We start from the raw sequence: 17,028 nt of genomic DNA, 5'->3' as shown, positions 1-17,028 counted from the left end.
GCGACACGCTCTTGTCACTATTGGAGGTGTTTAAATGCACAAGTTGTCGAGTTTGGGCGAGTGAAGAAGGGCCCCCCGACTTGCTGCCTTGGGAGGAAAATAAAGCCGCATTAGCAGGGGAGGCGCAGGGCCGGGGGGGTGGGGGGGTGGGTTAGCCACTGACCAGCTATTCGTTTGCCCGTAGCTTTATATTTAGAGGTATACACATATACGTGCGTGCGTGCATACGTGTACAGCTGTAGACACACGCTAACCCCAGTCACCTGGGTGCAGAGGTGATGTAGCAGACACGAGAAGATGCGGTTACAGCAGCCTTCTGTCTGCTCTCAGCAAGCCACGGAAACCTCTTCCAGCAGCCCGTGCTATTTATTTGCCTATACTATCTGGTATTCTTAAACATCATTAAAGTAATTAAAACGGCACCATTCGGCAGTTTCAAGCTACCCCAGTGGAGGGGTTTGTTTATTTTTTTTTTTTTTCCCTTTCCTTCTTTCTCTGAACCAGAGGAGTGAACACTGTGGCTTTGCGTTGGGTCTAGTTTGAAGCTCCGGGGCGGGATGAAGATGCTAAAGCCGCGTTGCCGGGCCGGTACAAGCATTTATCATCGGGACTGTTCGCAGGGCGGACGCCGTGGAGCTGCGGCCCCCGGTCCCGGCGCTGCCGGGAGGGCTGCCCGGCCCCGGGCCCGGCCCCGGCCCTTGCCGTGACGTCACCGAGCGGGGTCTGCCCCCCCCCTCCGCCTCCCCCGGGAGCCTCAGCGCCCACGGTTCAACAGGAGCCACGCTCCGGGTGGGGACGGGCATGTTTGGGTATTAGAAGTCATTACCAGTGGGAGCTAAAATGGACAGTCAATCACCTCACCCCCCCTGGGCCTTTCTTTATTAGCGACTACTGGGAAGGGGAGGGGGGGAAATATATATATATATATGTATTTGCATACGGCAAGAGGGAAAAGTAAGGAGATTCTTTACAGACACGTCCATCGAACGGGTTAATTAATCAAAGAATTTAATGGATCCATTTTGTACAGTTCGGTAACAAATAATAGTTTATATATATATATTTCTTAAAAAACCGCACTCTCACAGCAAATCGTGGGCGAACAGAACACTGCAGCACACGGCACGGGTGACAAGAGAAAATCCGTACAGCCCAAATCTGTCTGAAACCACTTTGGTCCTCCGGGGAGGGGAAGAAGGGAAGGGGATGCAAATCAGCGGGCTTGTAAACAGCCCGGAGCGGGGCGGTCGGGGCGGGGGCGGTGTGTGGCCCGGAGCGGGGAGGCGGCAGCACCCCGGCCGAGGCGGGAGCGGCCCTCCCCAGGGCGAGGCGCCGGCGGCGCAGGCTGGGGCCCGCCACCGGCCCACCCGCGCACTCCGCCGCGCGTCGTCTCTGCCTCCGCCGAGCGCCTGGCTCGGCCTCTCCCGCTCGGCCTCCCCCGTGCCCCGGAGCGGCGCTGCCCGGCCCCGGCTGGGCGACCGCCGCTCCGCCGCTCCGCCGGCGCGCCCTTAGCAGCGGGGCCGGGGCTCGCCGGGGGGGCGCGGCGGCGGCGGCTGCGGCGGCGGCGGGGGGGCGGCGAGGGGCGCGGGGGGGCCGCGGAGCCCCGCGCCCTGACACACGTACCATTCGCTCAGGTTGGCGGCGGGCTGCGCGGGCGCGGAGGGCTCGGCGTGGGAACAGGAGGCGGGGGGCTCCCGGCCGGAGTCCGAGGAGGGGGACACCAAGGAGGGCGTGGAGGACTCGTAGCCGGAGCTGGGAGGAGGGGATTTGCAGTGCACTTTCATGTGTTTTCGCAGGGAGCTGGGGTGGGTGTAGGACTTGTCGCAGCCTCTCACTTTGCAGTTGTAGGGCTTGTCGCTGGTGTGGACGTGCGAGTGCTTCTTCCTGTCGCTGCTGTTGGCGAAGCGTCTGTCACAGCCCTCGAATTCACATTTGAACGGCTTCTCCCCTGCAGGAGGCAACGGGCGAGCACAGCCATTAGCGACGGCGGCCGCGGGGCAGGAGCCGCGCACCCCGGCACACCCCCCCTCTCCACCCCGCCCCTCAAGCCCGCACCGTCCCCGGGCCCCTCTCTCCGGCCCCGGCACGGCTCCTCTCCCCGGCGCAGCTCCCCTCCGGCCGCCGCCTGCCCCCCCCCCCCCCGCCCCCCCCGCCCTGCCCTTCGCCGCCCGCCCCGCCGAGCTCCCCCGGCGCCGCCGCCCCGTGCCCACCCGGCTGCGCAGCCGGCTCCGCAGCGGGAGCGCCCTGCCCGGCCAGCTTCTCCTCCCCCTTCCCCTGCCCTGTGTGTCGACGTGGGGGTTTGTGCAAAAGACAAAGCCCCGAGATAAGGAAAACTTAGAGGCCAAGTGCTCGTTCCGAGCAAAGAACGTGTGCCGTCCCCGCAGACTCGGATGTCCTGCAGAAAGAGCGGTCAGTGATTTATCCCTGGGAAGGTCCTTGCATTAAATACATTTCTCACACTCCCCCAGATGCACGTGGAAGTATTATTCATAACCCGGCTAGATCACATCTCTTCCACTCCATTCGTGCACGGGTTACAATCCCGTGGAAGATCCGCATCCCCCCTCCTTTCCCCGCTCCCCGGCGTGCTGGTACCGTGCGTTAAGGCACAACATCTTTTTCCAAAAGACGCCGATTGTGGGGGGCAAAAGGATAGAGATTCAGCAGGAGGATGACTAGGCCGGTGCACGGCACTGTCGCGAGGGTAGGATTCCCTTTTCATTTGAACCTACTCAGTCATGGAAGGAATTGCAATCGGGATTAATTTGTCTCGTAATATGATAAGTGACGTTAAGCATAATAGCAATACAATCGTGTTGCTGGAGTCGTGTGAAAGTTTAACCTCGGATCGTATGGACCGGGCATGGTACACGATACAGAGGACGTTTTCAAGGAAACATGCCACAGACAGCTTCGGGATGAAATGATGACTACGTTATTGTCGCTGATAATAGCGAACTGCAAAACCCTGCTCGCCAAGCAGCACCCGGGTCCTGCACCCACCGAGCATGAAAATAACCTCCTCACCCGTCAAAAGCCAAAAAGTATCTGGGCGCAGAGGACACCACAAAAATACACTGGCTGAACCTTAAACGTGAAGTGCAAACAAAGCCACTGTGTTCACCATCATGGCGTATGTGGTCGACAGGACTTGCAATATTTGTAAAAGCTTCCATGTTTTGGTTTGGTTTTGGTCGTCGTCGTCGTCCCCCCCCCCGAATATATTGGGGCTTTTTTTTCCCCTCTCAGTTCGTCACGATTAAATTTCGGAGGGACGCAGCCCACCTCGTGCTCGGCTGCGAGCAGAGGCACATAAAGGAAGGCATTCCAAATATTTCACATGAATGCACTTTATGCAAGGAGGGTGGGAAAAAGCTCATGGCTCCGCGTTTAAAGTATGTCCCTTCCGCACTGTAAGAATCAATGAGGAGCTCTCACATCCTGCGCCGCTAACATTTGCACAGAGGATGGGTAAATACCTGGCGTTAGAGAGAAGGGGGGAAGAGGTTAAAAATAAGGTCTCTTTGAAAACAACGCGGGCCCTGTAACCAAATACCGTCGACATACAGCGGTGCATATGCATAGACACACGCACACATATAATCTAATTACGGTTTCACGTAAGGAAACAATTTGACCTTCAGCATCCAAGTTGAGACAACAAATCAAGGATATTAGTGTAGTACAAGCAAGCAGTAAGTTAGGAGACCCCAGGGAAAGCCATCCTCATAAGCACTCTGCTTGTGCAAAGTGAGTTCCATTCAGGTAAAAGCGGGCTGCGGCGCATTCTGCGTCCCCGAGAGTTGAAAAATGTTCAACTTCGCTTAACCCCCTGAAAGAGCCGCTGAAAAGTCCCTCCGTACAGTCGGGTTGCAAGTGGGAAGAGGGCAGCATTTTCTCAGCTGCCCGGTTTGCATTCTCTGAACGCCTCAATAAAGAGGAGCCATCCGAGCCATTTGCAAGTATTCCTTTCGCGAGAGCAGGTTTTCTTACGTGGAAATCCCTACCCGGCAGGGAGAGGACATTTTACAGGTCCCGGCTGCCGCAGCCGGGGCACGGAGGTGCAGCCACGCAGAAAGTTCCCCGGGCGATGGAGGAGCGCAGGATCTGAACCGCCATTTTACCCCCACACTTGTAGCTGGGCAAAAGTGTTCAGTGAAATTCAGCTTGGAAATTGTGGCATAATCCCCCGTCTCCGGGAGTGGATTAAGGTATTTACAAACTTCTCCGGGTGGGTGGAGGGAGGCTGGGGGGGCTGAGGGGGGGGGGGGAGCCGGAGGTGGCGGCCCCCGGGCTGCGGGCGAGGCGCGGGGGCGGCGGGGGCCGCCCGGGAGGGAGAGGGGCTCCGTCCCACGCCTCGCACTATTGTTCCTGGCCCGCTGGGAAGGCGGCGAAGCGATCCCTTGCCCGTCCCGCTCGTCCCGCTGCTGCCGCCGCCTTCACGGCCTTATCCTCCAACCTGGAAAATTCGCACATCGCCAGAAATCCCTCTGCCTGCTCCCCAGCCTCGGAGAAATCAGAAGTCATTAATATTTGAGGAGGCAATAATTTTCCTGTTGAATCTAGAACTGTCTTCATGAATAATTCGTAGCGAGTTCTATTAGGGTTTCAGAAACATTGCGTTTTTGACAACTTCTGAGTGTTTAATAGAAACGGTGGAACCATAAAGGCCCTGCAGGAGTTTTCACAATACAGCAATTAATCACCGGGAAAGTTAAAGCGAAAAGTACAGGCGCGCAGAATGATGTTTAATAAACGCAACCCTCCGATCTCGGGTTTGCCCTGAACCTGCCTCTCCGATGTAGGTCAGTTTTCCCAAGAATTTAACCATTTTCTGCTTCAGAGACTTCAAACAGTGAGGCCGTTAAAGAGCAGTAAAAGTTTGTTTACTTAAGAAAAACACTGTCATTAAGGGATGAGCTCTCCCGGTTAATGGCTGTACCTGTGCTGATCTGCCAAGGAACTGGCTCGGAGACAAGTTATGTGACTCGGGGATACTCCGTTCTCCTCCAAAAAGGGGGCCGAGAAGGCAGCGGAGGAACACAACTTTGCTATCGCCCCCCCCTCCCCTGCACACAGACGAGCTATTCATAGAGCGATGGAAAAATAATTAGGTGACGAGTGACGGTCGCTGTAAAATCTCTGTGCTATGTTTAGACGATAGCGATACGAAATTAGTATATGTTCTGCATATTATATCACGTCGAGTTGTAGCATAAAAATGCAACTCCTGGAAGGTCAAGCCCTGCACCGAGCATGGGGGAAGGGGAGTTTTATGAACTGGAAGGCGAAAAAAATCGTTTGGCTGTAAGCAGATCTTACAATAGGATTATGTAGTTTCCCTCGCAGTACATAAGGCTGTACAGAAGGGAATGGGAGGTGGAAAACCCTACACTGGAACAGATTAAATTTTCCAAAAGGGGCTTATTTCTTATCTTCTTCTTCGGGAGGGGGGGGGGGGGAAGGGAAAAAAAAAAAAAAAGCGCCAGCGCTACAGACTACAAACACCGGCTGCTAAACTAATTAATACAACTTCACAAGCTGCTCCTGGAAGTGTGAAAACTTTCTACGTGCAATTTCATTAATTATAAATGCTTTCCTGGCCGGAAGAGTTCAAACGTAGTTTTGCAAGATAGTCCATGGAGTTACTTTATTTTCTGGTAACTAGAACTAACAGATGTTTCTGACACATGTCCCAATTTCGCTTAACAGATCTGCAAATGACATTTCAAAATGTACAGGCCGAAACAATACCGGGTTTTCTTCTCTCTTTTTTTTTTTTTTTCCCCTCCCGAGAATCAGAACTTGCAGCTCCCCATATCTGCGAGCGCAGAGAGTCGTTGGAAGGCAATGCTCATTAAAAATGTCAGTGTTATTCAGATCAAACATTTGAAACTCCCTCTGCCCAAAACAAAACTGTTGAACGAAAAGGTCGCAGCTGTGTTATTCTCACAATGTTCGAGCAGCAGCATCTCAGCGACATCAGTCAAAACTGACTAGACAAGTTGTAACTTCTATTGTTCACTTTTAATTTGTGAGCTTGCACAATGATTTCATTTTTTCCCCAACTACTTTAAATTGAAAAAAAAAATCCTCGCCTGTGTGAATAAGCAGAAATAGCAGCTATATTACTCGATATTTACACAGATCTACTCGCATAAACATTACAGCAGCCTCTCCGCACAACCAGAAAAAAATATGGACAAGAATTCTGAGATTTGTTCTCGCTCTCCCTTTCCCCCCCCCTTTTCTCCCCCCTCCTCCAAACGGTAAAGAAGCAAACAAATCTGAGAATTTATTTTCCAGAAGTACTTGGCGTGCATTCAATAACAACGCAAAGGATACATTAAAAACAAAATAAAGCAAAACAGTATGCTGAATAACACAGAGAGAGAGTAAAGAGAGCTTTACATACTGACCTGTATGAGTTCTTTTGTGTATTTTGAGATTCTCTGATCTGGCAAACACTTTGCCACAGCCTGGGAAAGGGCAGGGGAAAGGTTTTTCACCTGTGTGGACTCTGATGTGATTTACAAGTTTGTATTTGGCCTTGAAAGGTTTCCCTTCTCTCGGACACTCTTCCCAGAAACATATGTGATTGGACTGCTCGGGTCCTCCAACGTGCTCCACCGTGACATGAGTCACCAGCTCGTGCATCGTGCTGAAAGTTTTCGAGCATAATTTTTTGGGAGTCTGGTCCAACTCAATCCACTTACAGATGAGTTCCTGTTTGATGGGCTGCCTCATGTAACGAAAGAAGGCACCCGGGCCGTGGTGTGGAGCCAGATTCACGTTCAGATTCATGCCACCGTAGCTATGAAGCGAAGAAGCAGCAAAAGGATCTGTCCTGGAGGCTGGTACTTGAGTGAAATGTTCAGACCTGGCGTACATTTCTCCAGGTAACCCCAGTCTTATCTGTCCGTTTAGATGGCCACCTGGAGCTGCATGGGGAGGCTGCTCATGGAGTCCAGTGAACAGAGAGGGATTCCCAGCTTCTGAGTGGTGGTGGTGGTGGTGACCATGGTGTCCGGGGTAGCTACCTGTTGTTGAGACAAACAGTCCGTGGTGAGAACTTGCAGCGGGGTGCTGCTCGGTCAGCCCTGGCATGAGTGGGGCCGGCAGGTCTCTGCGTATGAAGAAGTCCCTACCTGCTGCCAGAGCCTGGGCTGGGTGAGAGACGGGGTAAGGGGCTGCTGGTGACTGCGCCGGGCCAAACGCTCCCGTTTGACTAGAGACCACCTCGGCTTGGCCTGCCATATGATGATGATGATGATGATGATGATGATGATGATGATGGCGGTGGTGGTGGTGGTGGAGCTGGTGGTGGGGATGAGGGGCAGGGCTGAGCTTAAGGGCCGCGGGGTGATGCTGAGAAGGAGGATGAGGAGGAGGATGGTGGCGGTGCCCCATGTGTTCTGGCCGGAGCGGGTGCGGCCCGAGGCGGGACTCGGCGGCGTGCTCCCCCGGCTGCGTGGGCGCCGTGGCGTGGGGGTGCCCGGCGAAGCCCGGGAAGCCTGTCATGCTCTGAGGGGGGTGGTGGTGGTGGTGGCGAGGAGCCCCCGCCAAGTCTACTAATCTCAGCGCCGCGTTCCGCCTGGAGAGAGCAGCAGGGTCCATCACTGGGATCCCCAGAGCATCCACGCTCATTAGCTTCTAACGCTAAAAAGTCACCTGACAGCGGGAGGAGAGAGACACGGCGGGGGTGGGGGGGCAAGGGGGGGGGAACCAACTTTTGTTTTTTCTTTCTCCCCCCCGAAAAGTTTCCCGGTCCCGCCGCCCCGGCGGCGGGGCGCACGGGCGGCGCTGCCAGCGGGTGGGCTCGGCGGGGCCGGCGGGGGCTCGCTTTTGGCGGCGGCGGGCCGGGGAGGTCCCCCCGCGCCGCCCGTCCTCCCGCGGGGCCGGCGGGGAGCCCCGCGCCGCGCGGCCGCGGGACGGGACGGGACGGGGCGCGGGCGGCCGCGCGCCGCCTCCGGGCCGCGGCGCCGGCCCCGCCGGCCAAACAATCGCCGCGCCTTCCCATTGGCTGCTGCCGGGGTGACGTCACCGATGACAGGTCCCGCCGCTGACTGAAAGGGTTATGGCCCGGTGCGGCGGGAGGGGGTGTGCGCGCGCGGGGGAGGGACTGCGCATGCGCGGCCGCCGGGCGTCCCCCTTTCCCCAGGCCCCCCCCCGCCCCGCCACACACACCTCCCCGCCCCGCGGAGCCCCTCGGCTCGGCCCGGGGGCACGGCGGAGCCCGCGGCCGCAGCCCGGCCCGGCGGCGGGAGACCCTGACCGGGGTCTTCCCCCCCGCGCCCCGCCGTCGGGCCGTCGCCGAGCTTCCGCCGCCGGGCTGCGGCCGCGGGGGAACAAAGCCAAGGCGGGCGGGGGGGGAGCTCGGGGCTGGGGGGGGAGCGCCCCGGCGGCCCGCCCCGGCCTTTGTCCGTGCCCGCTGCCCTGCCCCGAGGCGGGGGTCAGCCCGCGGGGCTCCCCCCCACCGCCCCGGGAGAGCCCCGGCAGCCCCGCCGGTGCCCGGGGCCCGACCGGAGCGGCGGGAGGCCGGGCGGCCCCGCACCCCCCCCCCGCGGAAGCGTTCCCGGGCCGGCCTGCGGGTCCCTGACACTTGTTGACAGCGCGGGGAGCGGGTCCTTCCCCGGCGAAACCGGCGGCTGGAGCTGCCCCGCCAACGTGCTTGCTAGGCGTGCGCGTTTGGCCTGGCGCTCGGGCCATTGTACCGCCGCCTGAGCCCTGACAAAGGATTCCTGGAAGCCTCCCCATCCCCTTCTCCTCCTTTGACAAGTTTTAGCAGTTGTCTGGTTATTGGCTGACGGAGCGATGCGAGAAATCGTGATGTTCAGACTGAATCTGAGTGTTTAACCCAGAAGAGGGAGTCTCTCTCCCTTTCCCTCTCTCACGCACGCTTACAGAGTCGCTCCACGCAAAATCCCCATCCTGGGCTTGAAGGAAAAGCACTGCAAAACATTCATAACTGACTCGGTTCTGATGCTTCTCACCTGAAGGAAATAACATGGTCTGCAGGGTTTGCGTCGCTAGTGGTGGAAGTGTAGGTTAGGGTTTCAGCTTTATACACTGAGGCCTTACAGGTTTACAAAAGCTTAGCGCTTCAGCACAGAAGGAAGCATCTACCTAAGTTTTTAAGAAGGGGGCTGTGAACTTAAAAAAAGCAAATGAAACGTGGGACAAGGTTCTTCTGCTTCAAGAAAGGAAAACACAGCTGTAAATATCTGCCCGCCGTATTACCACAGAACTCGGATTCTGACATAAAACCGACTCCACCAATAAACGCACAGTCTTACGAAATAAAGCAACAATTAATTCTCTATCCATCACGTCAAACTCTCAGCATTTTAATACATTGACTCGCTGTTAACCTGCCAGTGGATACTTTACCACACGCACACCAGGTAAAGCTCCCAGCGCGGGATTCTGCATCTCCATAAAATCTAACGGTATCAGTGATGAACAGGTTTTACGTTAAGTAGTAAACCAAGACACTGTTTGGCAATGTCAGCCCAGCTACTTTCATAACAGAAGCTACCAGCCAATGATCGGAAACTGTAAGATTAAAGTGTAGGACATGCATAACCACATAGGGGACGTTTCTGTCACAGCTTCACATACTCTGGACCGGCTGCAGTTACGTATTTTGGCTCTCTTGGCTTTCACCATATTTCCCCTCTAACACAAGGCTGATATTTAGGTAGCTAGCTATAGATACATTCTCGTGTACATCTTTCTGAGTGGAGATGATGAAAAGTGACAAATGATGCAATTAGCTCTCCATCCTTACATAACATGTTTACGCAGGCATTTTAAACCACACACCATCCTCACAATATCTCAACTATCAAGTCTAGTTGCTCTACGAAATGGATTTGACAGTCCTATTCATGACCATCTCAATAGGAGTGCACAGAAGAGACAAACGTTAGGAAGTATGAATCTGTTACTTACAAACGTACTGAGAGTGTGAATTCCAAATAAAGCTGCTTTCCTCATACCTCCTTAAAACACTGCATCTCTACATACTTGTTATCCATCAATTCTGACACTTCTCAGTCAAGGGAGAAAACATCTGGAACAGTTTATCAATTAAAAAAAATGTCATAACCGGTTTGCCCTAAGCTCATTTAAAATATTGTGATGGTTTCTCGTCAGACACTCATGGCTCTCAGCTCGCCCCTCACTCAGGGCTCTCTCTCACTCCCCTTTGCAGGCAGTGCGGGAGAACCTGGCCCTCGGTGTCCCTCACTGTTAGGTGAAGTTGGTGTGAGCCCCGGTTGCGTGCGTGGGGGGAGCGGGGCGGGGGGCGGGCGGGGGCCACCACATGACTGCGGGGAGGCGGAGAAACGGGGAAGAGGAGGGGAGCGGGGCCAGATCCGGCCGAGCTCCGCGCATCTCCCAGAACGTTGGGAAAGCTCGAACGCCCGGTCGCGCAGCCCTTTGGCCGCTGGAGCTCGCCCGGCTCCCACTCGAGGGGCGGCCGAGGTCTCCGGCGTCTTGGCAGCGGCCTGAGCCGTGTTTGACCAGATAAGCCGAGCTCTCGGCAAACTCTCGACTGTGCCAACAGCACCTTGCGCAGGGCCGGTTTTTTACATTATTATCACTTCCTTTCCAACCCACCTGGCTACGGTAAGGGCATCCCCTTCTAGACTGCCCTCGGGACTCATGAGCTGGATGAACCCGGCGCCCTTCCAGGGAGAAGGCAAGATTGCTCAAGCAGCGGAACAGAAACATCCTGGGCTGGAGCTGAAACTCAGACGTCAGGGCAGGTCCATAGGACAATATTTTGATAAGATCTACAGGGCAGATCTTGTCTTAAGGGCAGTGAAGTTCAGAGGGACCACGGTGCTCTCTTGAGTGCCAGATCAACACGAACAGACGGGCAGCTTGATCCCGAGTACAAATTTTCTAGTGGCTGCTGTGGTTCTACCACCCCGTCCGCAGCCCCCGACCCCAAAGCCCGTCCGTGCTGGAGGGCTGCTCCACAGAGGTGACATGGCGTAACAAGGACGAGTCACAAGCCCTTTTCCTCCTCGCTCCCCCCGTCCGAGCCTGCCCCCGACCCGGCTCTCCCAGGGAAGAGGCGAGCCGGCCGAGGCAGCGCCGGGAGAAGGCAGGAGCCCCGCACGTCGGGGCTGTGCCCTGGCCGGAGGGTAGAGCTGCCTCCCTGCTTTCCACCCCACCATGCGGGACCCAGAGCTCCGCCTGCCCACACCTCGGGGGTGCGGGGCCGAGCCGGGCAGCCCCAAGCCTCCGGCCCCTGCCTGCACCCCCGCCCCGAGCCGGGCGGCCGCCGGGGCCTACGGGATGGGAACTGCCCCGCACTCCCCTTGGCGGCGACCCCCGGGGCTGGGGACAGCCCCAGGTGCCCACCCACCGCAGATCCGCCACCCTTTGCCTTGAGTTTTGGTAGGAATCTACCTACGCGGCAAGGCGCGTGTCCGTATTTCCACCTTTGCCGAAGCCAGGGCTTGCTGTGAAGGTGAGATGCAAAACCCCAGGAACCCAAGTGTTGTGCTCTTGGACTTGGGACCAAATCCCGCTCGCCCTTAGAGTCGCGCTCAGCGCAAGGAACAGCTCCTGCTCTGGGAAGCATCGGGAAGAGCCAAACCTGAGCTTCACCCCCCCGCCGTGCTCTCCCATTCCTGCCTCCGCGGAAGCTTCCCCTCCCGACGAGCCAGCTAGAAACTTTCCAGCCGGTGCCCGAGCGCTGGGACGGGGCGGGATGCCCCGAACTCTCCAGACAGCAGGTTCTAGGGGCTACCTTTAGGCTTCAGCTCCCGGACGAGAGGAGGGAAACGGTTTCATCTGAAAATCCTAACATTTACTGCGAGAAAGGGGGAGAAAACCGAGGAATAGAGAGGACCCAGCAGCCACCCTGTGCCTTTCCTTATCCCCCAACCCCGCACTGGGCAGGGAGGGATGAGGAGGCAGCGGGTGACACAGGCAGGGACAGGCGGGGGACCTGAGCCCGAGTCCCTGCCTGCCCCGGCAGAAGGCACTGCTGTTTAGGAAGAGGAGGTTCAAGAAAGCCTTTCGGTAATCCCAGCATCTCCTCGGAGAGAAGAGGAGAGGGCACCGAGTGGCTCGGGAGCACAGTCTGCCTTTCCTTCTGTTCCCTCGCCCCATCCCCATTTACGGGGACTTCTTTATTTCAGGGTTCCCGGATAATGGGAACTCAGCTATCAGACGAGGAATGGCTTGCGTCTAGGTTTGCCTCTCACTTTTTGTGACCTAGAGCTACCCTAGGACAAGCAAATCATATGCTTATTTTAAATAGAATATTTCATTCAGTACCTCCAGATTAAGGTATTCCTGTCAGATAAGCTGTCAGTCACTAACTACTTAGACACCGCATTGTGGAAGCCTGGTATCCCTGGTAAAGATGATACATATCATGTAAACCCCATCAACAAGATCAAAGTCTTCTTCTTTAATAGGATCCAATACATGTCAAACCTCATTCCAATCAAATCGTCCGTAAATGAATTCAAGATGAATATGTCATAGAATAATGTGACAGTGCAATCACATGGGGTCAGGGGTTGTTGTTTCAATGAGAGAGTCGTCAAATATTAATTCTAGAACCTCCAAATGAATAGGCATTGAGCAGGATTAGGCAGCTGCTGGTGGGGAGTTGTGTCGCTGATTTGTGTTTATGCAAGTACGTTAAACACTAAGCTGAAAAAAATATTGTCTCCTTTGAACTGAAAAAAAGACATATTTTAACTTACTTGACTTTTCCAGGATGTTTCTGTAAAGCCGTTTTCTTTTCCTCATTACAAGGGGAGTCTTGTGCCTCATTTCCTGACTTTGTTCCTGTTTGGGGAGAGAGGTGGAAAGTTAAGAGCAAAACCATTTGTGTGTGATATGAAATGAGGAAGGGGCTATATGAGTCGGGCGTCATGAATTCAAACAGAAAAGAAACACCATACCAAACCAAAACACAAGAGTTAAGCAGAAAGGGTGGGGGGAGGAAAAGAAGCTTTCTCCGAGGGGAAACTGGAGGCTGTCTCCCCAGCAAAGCAGCACATGTTTTATGGAGTCATGAAGTTTCCATGGCTGATTTAGGGGGAAAAAAAATATGAAAGGACATCTTTTCAGTTCTCCTTTGATCTGACATTCACCTTCTGGCAGGCTATTGTAAGGCAGGTTTTTACCAACTCGACTATATTGTTTACAGATCCTATCCCTCCCGAAATTAAATTTTGGACTCTCTGCGAGCCTCCAGCGCAAGTTGTTGTCTCAGCAAGGATTAGTATAGTACCACCCGGGCACTTCTCCCTGCCTATAATTTTCAGCTTGCTCTTTGCACTCTGCAAGGCAGAGCACTGCCACTACTGCAGGCAGAACTTTGCACAGCTTTCTTTGAGCGGCAGCAATAACCCTGAGAGCGGATCTGGGGGCTGATGCAGTGTCCGAGTCTGAATTTTTGCAGATATCTTTGAAATTCTCAGGGTTTGGTTTTCGGTTTGGGTTTTTTGGTGGTGGTGGTGGGGTTTTTTTTCCCCTTTTTCTTCAATACAGAAAAGCACATTAGAATCTGGAATCAGTTACTTCAAAGGAGATTATTATTATTATTGTTATTGTTATTATTATTATTAGTGCTCTTGCTACTACTATTATAGGGACTCCAGGGCTGGTAAATAAAAATCTATACTAACACAAATAACTGATGGTATTAATTATGAAACTTCATCAGCGTATCATAGTCATACTCTATCACAAATAATTTGATGTCCTCAATCTTTTCACTGCTGTGATTAAAATTACTGCCGAAATAAAAAGAACTAGAGGAACCCCTTAGGAATTATATTTTCTAGTCAACTTCCATTCATCCTCACACTTTTATCAAGTCAGAGAAGCAAACACTGCCCCGCTAGCGAGAGGTCTGCAGGAGTTGTGCTTTATTGGTTAGGATGGGAGGCTGGAGGAGTGCTCAGTTCCCAAGCGTTCGCCAAAACTTGTTGAAACTGGACAAAAAAAAAAAAAAATCGCTGCATTTAATATTTCAAATGGTTACCAGATGACAAAAACCGAAGGCAAAACAGTTGTGGATTTCAGACTAAATATTGGCTAAAACTCTGGCTCGACCTCGCACGCCTTTCTCATCTGCGCAGTGCCACTGGCGGAGCAGGAGGGCGAGGATGCCCCTTCGCCCGAGCTCGTCGGATCTCGGCCCGGCCGAGCCCCGGGGCTCCGCCGCGGGGTACCAGCCCCCCCACCCCCGGTCCCACGCTGGGGCTGGAGGTGCGAGGGGCTGCAGCCCGCGCAGGCGGGACCCGCCCCCCCCCTCCCCAAATGGTCACTTCGACTCTCGGCCAAAGGTGCGCCGGCGGAGCGGGGCTGGGAGCAGCCGCCGCCCCCAGGGGAGCCCGGCGGCCCCGGGGGGGGAGTTTGCCGGCGCCCCCCCGGGATGCGTGAGCCGGGCCGAGCGTGCGACAGCGGGGCCGGCGTGTGCCCCGCCGCCCCCGCCTTGTCACGCAAAACCCCGTGCTTTCCGCGGCCGCGCAGCGCGAAGGGCAGCGCTCGCCGGGAAGGTCTCGGTGCGGACATAAAGTTCCTCGGCTCCGGGTGGAGCGAGCCCCCGAGCTCAGCCCGGCCGGGCTCCCCGGGGCTGAGGGACCGTGCGTGACAAAGGAGCAGCAGGGCGGGGGGGGCGCCGGGGGGTCTCGGCGAGGAGCCCGCGCCCGTCCCCGTCCCGCCCGGCGCCCTGCCGGTGCCCGGGGCTGGCACACGGAGCCGGGCTCGGGTCAGAGGTCACCCTCGGGGGCATCACCCTCGGCGGGCATTCGGGAGCATCTCCCCTTGCCCAACGGGCGCCGGGCCCGGGCCGGGGGTCTCAGCCCCTCGGCGGGCTCAGCGCGAAGTTGGCGGCGGCACCCAGCTCCTTTGGCAGCTTCCCCGGCCCTGCCCGCGGGGGGGGGTGGGGGTGGGGGCGGAGGGGGCCGGCCGGGCTCCCGGGCTCCATCCCTCCCGCACCCGCCTATAAAGAAGGGCGTGCGGTGCCGGAGCGCCGGCTCCCCCGGCGCGCCCCCGTGGCACCGGGCGCGGCGGTGGGCGAGGCGCTGGGCGGGGAGCGCGTCCCCCGGGACGCCTCCCCACGGGGCTCGCCATTGTCAGAGCTCCTCGCCCTCTGCCCGCCGCCCCGGGCCCCCGGCCCCGCCTGGGCGGCCGCAGGACCCAGCCGGCCCCGCCGCCTGGCCGGCCCCACCGAGCCCGGCCTTCTGTCGGGGCCGGGGGCGCCTCCGCCCCGCTCCGCGGACCCCCGCCACCCCGCGCTGCGTGGACCGCCGGGCCGGGCCCTCCCTCGCACTCGGGGGGGCGGGCGCGGCGTCCGGCGGCGGGTGCCAGAGCCCCCCTCGACGGCGCCCGGGCGCTTCGCCCTCCGCCCGCCCCCGCCCGCCGAGGTGCCCCCGGGGGCCCGGCCCCACGTGGGCGAGGAGCGGCCGAGGGGCTGCCCTCCCCCCCCGCACCGCGGGGCTCCAGCCCTTCTCCCCCGGGGTGGCCAAGCCTCCTCCCGCCGGGGCCCCCCGAGGGCAGGGAGCTCTCGTCCAGCCCTTGGGGCAGGCGGTGGGGGGGGGCAGCCGGCTGCCCGGGCTGCCCGGACACCCCCTGCTCCCAGGCACTTACCCTTGCGACCTGTTGAAGGTTTCCCCTCATTTCTGTACTGGCAAAAATAAAACTAGGGGTGGAGGGGTAAGGGAAAAGAAAGAAAGAATGAAAGAAGAAAACAATACCCCCCCCCCCCAAGAACCCACCACCTCTTTGGCGCTTCCATCGAGGCGGTCAACCTTCATTTCTTCTTTTCTTGCTTTCTGGAAGCAGTTAGGGAATGTATGATGAAGCAGAAATGAGCCGTCAGGATGATATTTTAATGGCTTATATGTCACGTTGGTGCATGTGGCTTTGAACTGGAGCAGCTTTCGTTTCCTGCAGAGAGCGCGCCGCAAATCCCACTTGATAACTTCTACAACCCACAACATTTTTTTTTTTTTTTTTACATTCACTCTTAGACTGTATATTTAGATACGCTTCCTAAAAATACCCTCTCGTCTGCCTTCTCGTATATTTTGCACCGACCTGGAATGATCACTGGGTTCCCCCTGCACTGGGAGGCAGGCTAGCACTGGACTACCTAACTTTCTGGATCTTCTAATGCCATCGCCTTGAAGACTTCACAATAACGCTGACAACTCTGTCCTCTGCTTAATTTTAGCACCAAATACAGAAAGTAATGTAACACCCGCCTAAAGACTACGTTCACACACAGGCGCGCTCCTAGAGCGGGTATACCTGTTGCTGTAAGCTATCGCAATTCATCCGAATGGATTTGGCAGAATAAATGCAAACGTGCAGATTGAGCCCAGCGTTATTGTGAAAAAAAATGTAAAGCCTCCCGAGATCCAAGGGAAATTACATAATACCTCTGCTTTGAAAGCGATCTCCATGCACCGAGCACAGGCAAACTGCATCTGCAGCTAAACTGCAGCGAAACCTTCCTTCGAGGCGTATCAAAGTTTATTTCTTGTTTGTTTGTTTGTTTGTTTTCTAGGCGCAATGGCCATTTTTATACCTCTCTAAATGAGGCAGTTCTCACCCGAGATGGGTTCGCGCAGCAGCGCTGCTGATGATTCCCCAGTACCTGCGCTGCGGATTGCTTACCAGCGCCTTTAATTAGAGAGGATGAGTTTAAAGTTTCTTTGTTTGGCACTAGGAATTGGAGGGGCTTGGACTGAGCTGCGAAGGAGGCAAGTGAAGGGCTGCACAAAGGCGAAATGGAAGGAGTCCGTCTCTTAGCGAGCTTTTGGTGTTTTCGTTACTAGAAAATAATTAGAGCTAATGAATATGCAGGCGGCTGAGTAAATAAATAATTTGCCAGTTTCATATATGTACACACACACATGGGCACATACATAAGTGTATATATACATACGCACAAAAAGACGTCTGTATTTTAAAGTTTCACGAGATTTTTTTTTTTTTTTTTTTTAGTGCCGAGGCATCGTTTAAAATATTGTACAA

General features: G+C 55.9%; 1 protein-coding gene across 2 annotated transcripts; it reads right to left on the bottom strand.

The window, feature by feature from the left end:
* Positions 1-1,382: 1,382 nt before the first annotated feature.
* ZIC4 (Zic family member 4) lies at positions 1,383-15,908 on the bottom strand. 2 transcript variants are annotated; one of them, XM_075031714.1, is made up of 4 exons: positions 15,768-15,908; positions 12,738-12,822; positions 6,420-7,040; positions 1,383-1,948 (listed from the first exon to the last, which is right to left on the bottom strand). In XM_075031714.1, exons 1-4 carry the CDS (start codon positions 15,801-15,803, stop codon positions 1,509-1,511), a joined length of 1,182 nt encoding a protein of 393 aa, XP_074887815.1. In that variant the 5' UTR covers positions 15,804-15,908; the 3' UTR covers positions 1,383-1,508. The 2 variants fall into 2 exon arrangements, with proteins under 2 accessions (XP_074887815.1, XP_074887813.1); XM_075031712.1 differs by lacking the exons at positions 12,738-12,822; positions 15,768-15,908 and having other exon boundaries at positions 6,420-8,078.
* Positions 15,909-17,028: the final 1,120 nt, after the last annotated feature.

This window comes from Buteo buteo, chromosome 7, assembly GCF_964188355.1.
Source record: "Buteo buteo chromosome 7, bButBut1.hap1.1, whole genome shotgun sequence".
Classification (NCBI taxonomy): domain Eukaryota; kingdom Metazoa; phylum Chordata; class Aves; order Accipitriformes; family Accipitridae; genus Buteo; species Buteo buteo.
The sequence above is the reverse complement of the archived record's forward strand: the minus strand, read 5'-3'. Positions and strand labels throughout refer to the sequence as shown.

Bases quoted from the DNA above. Each gene is read 5' to 3' on its own strand.
- ZIC4 (XM_075031712.1), bottom strand. From the start codon at position 7,647: ATGAGCGTGGATGCTCTGGGGATCCCAGTGATGGACCCTGCTGCTCTC. The intron at 1,949-6,419 runs GTCAGTATGTAA...TGCCTCCTGCAG, and splicing joins ACACAAAAGAACTCATACAG to GGGAGAAGCCGTTCAAATGT.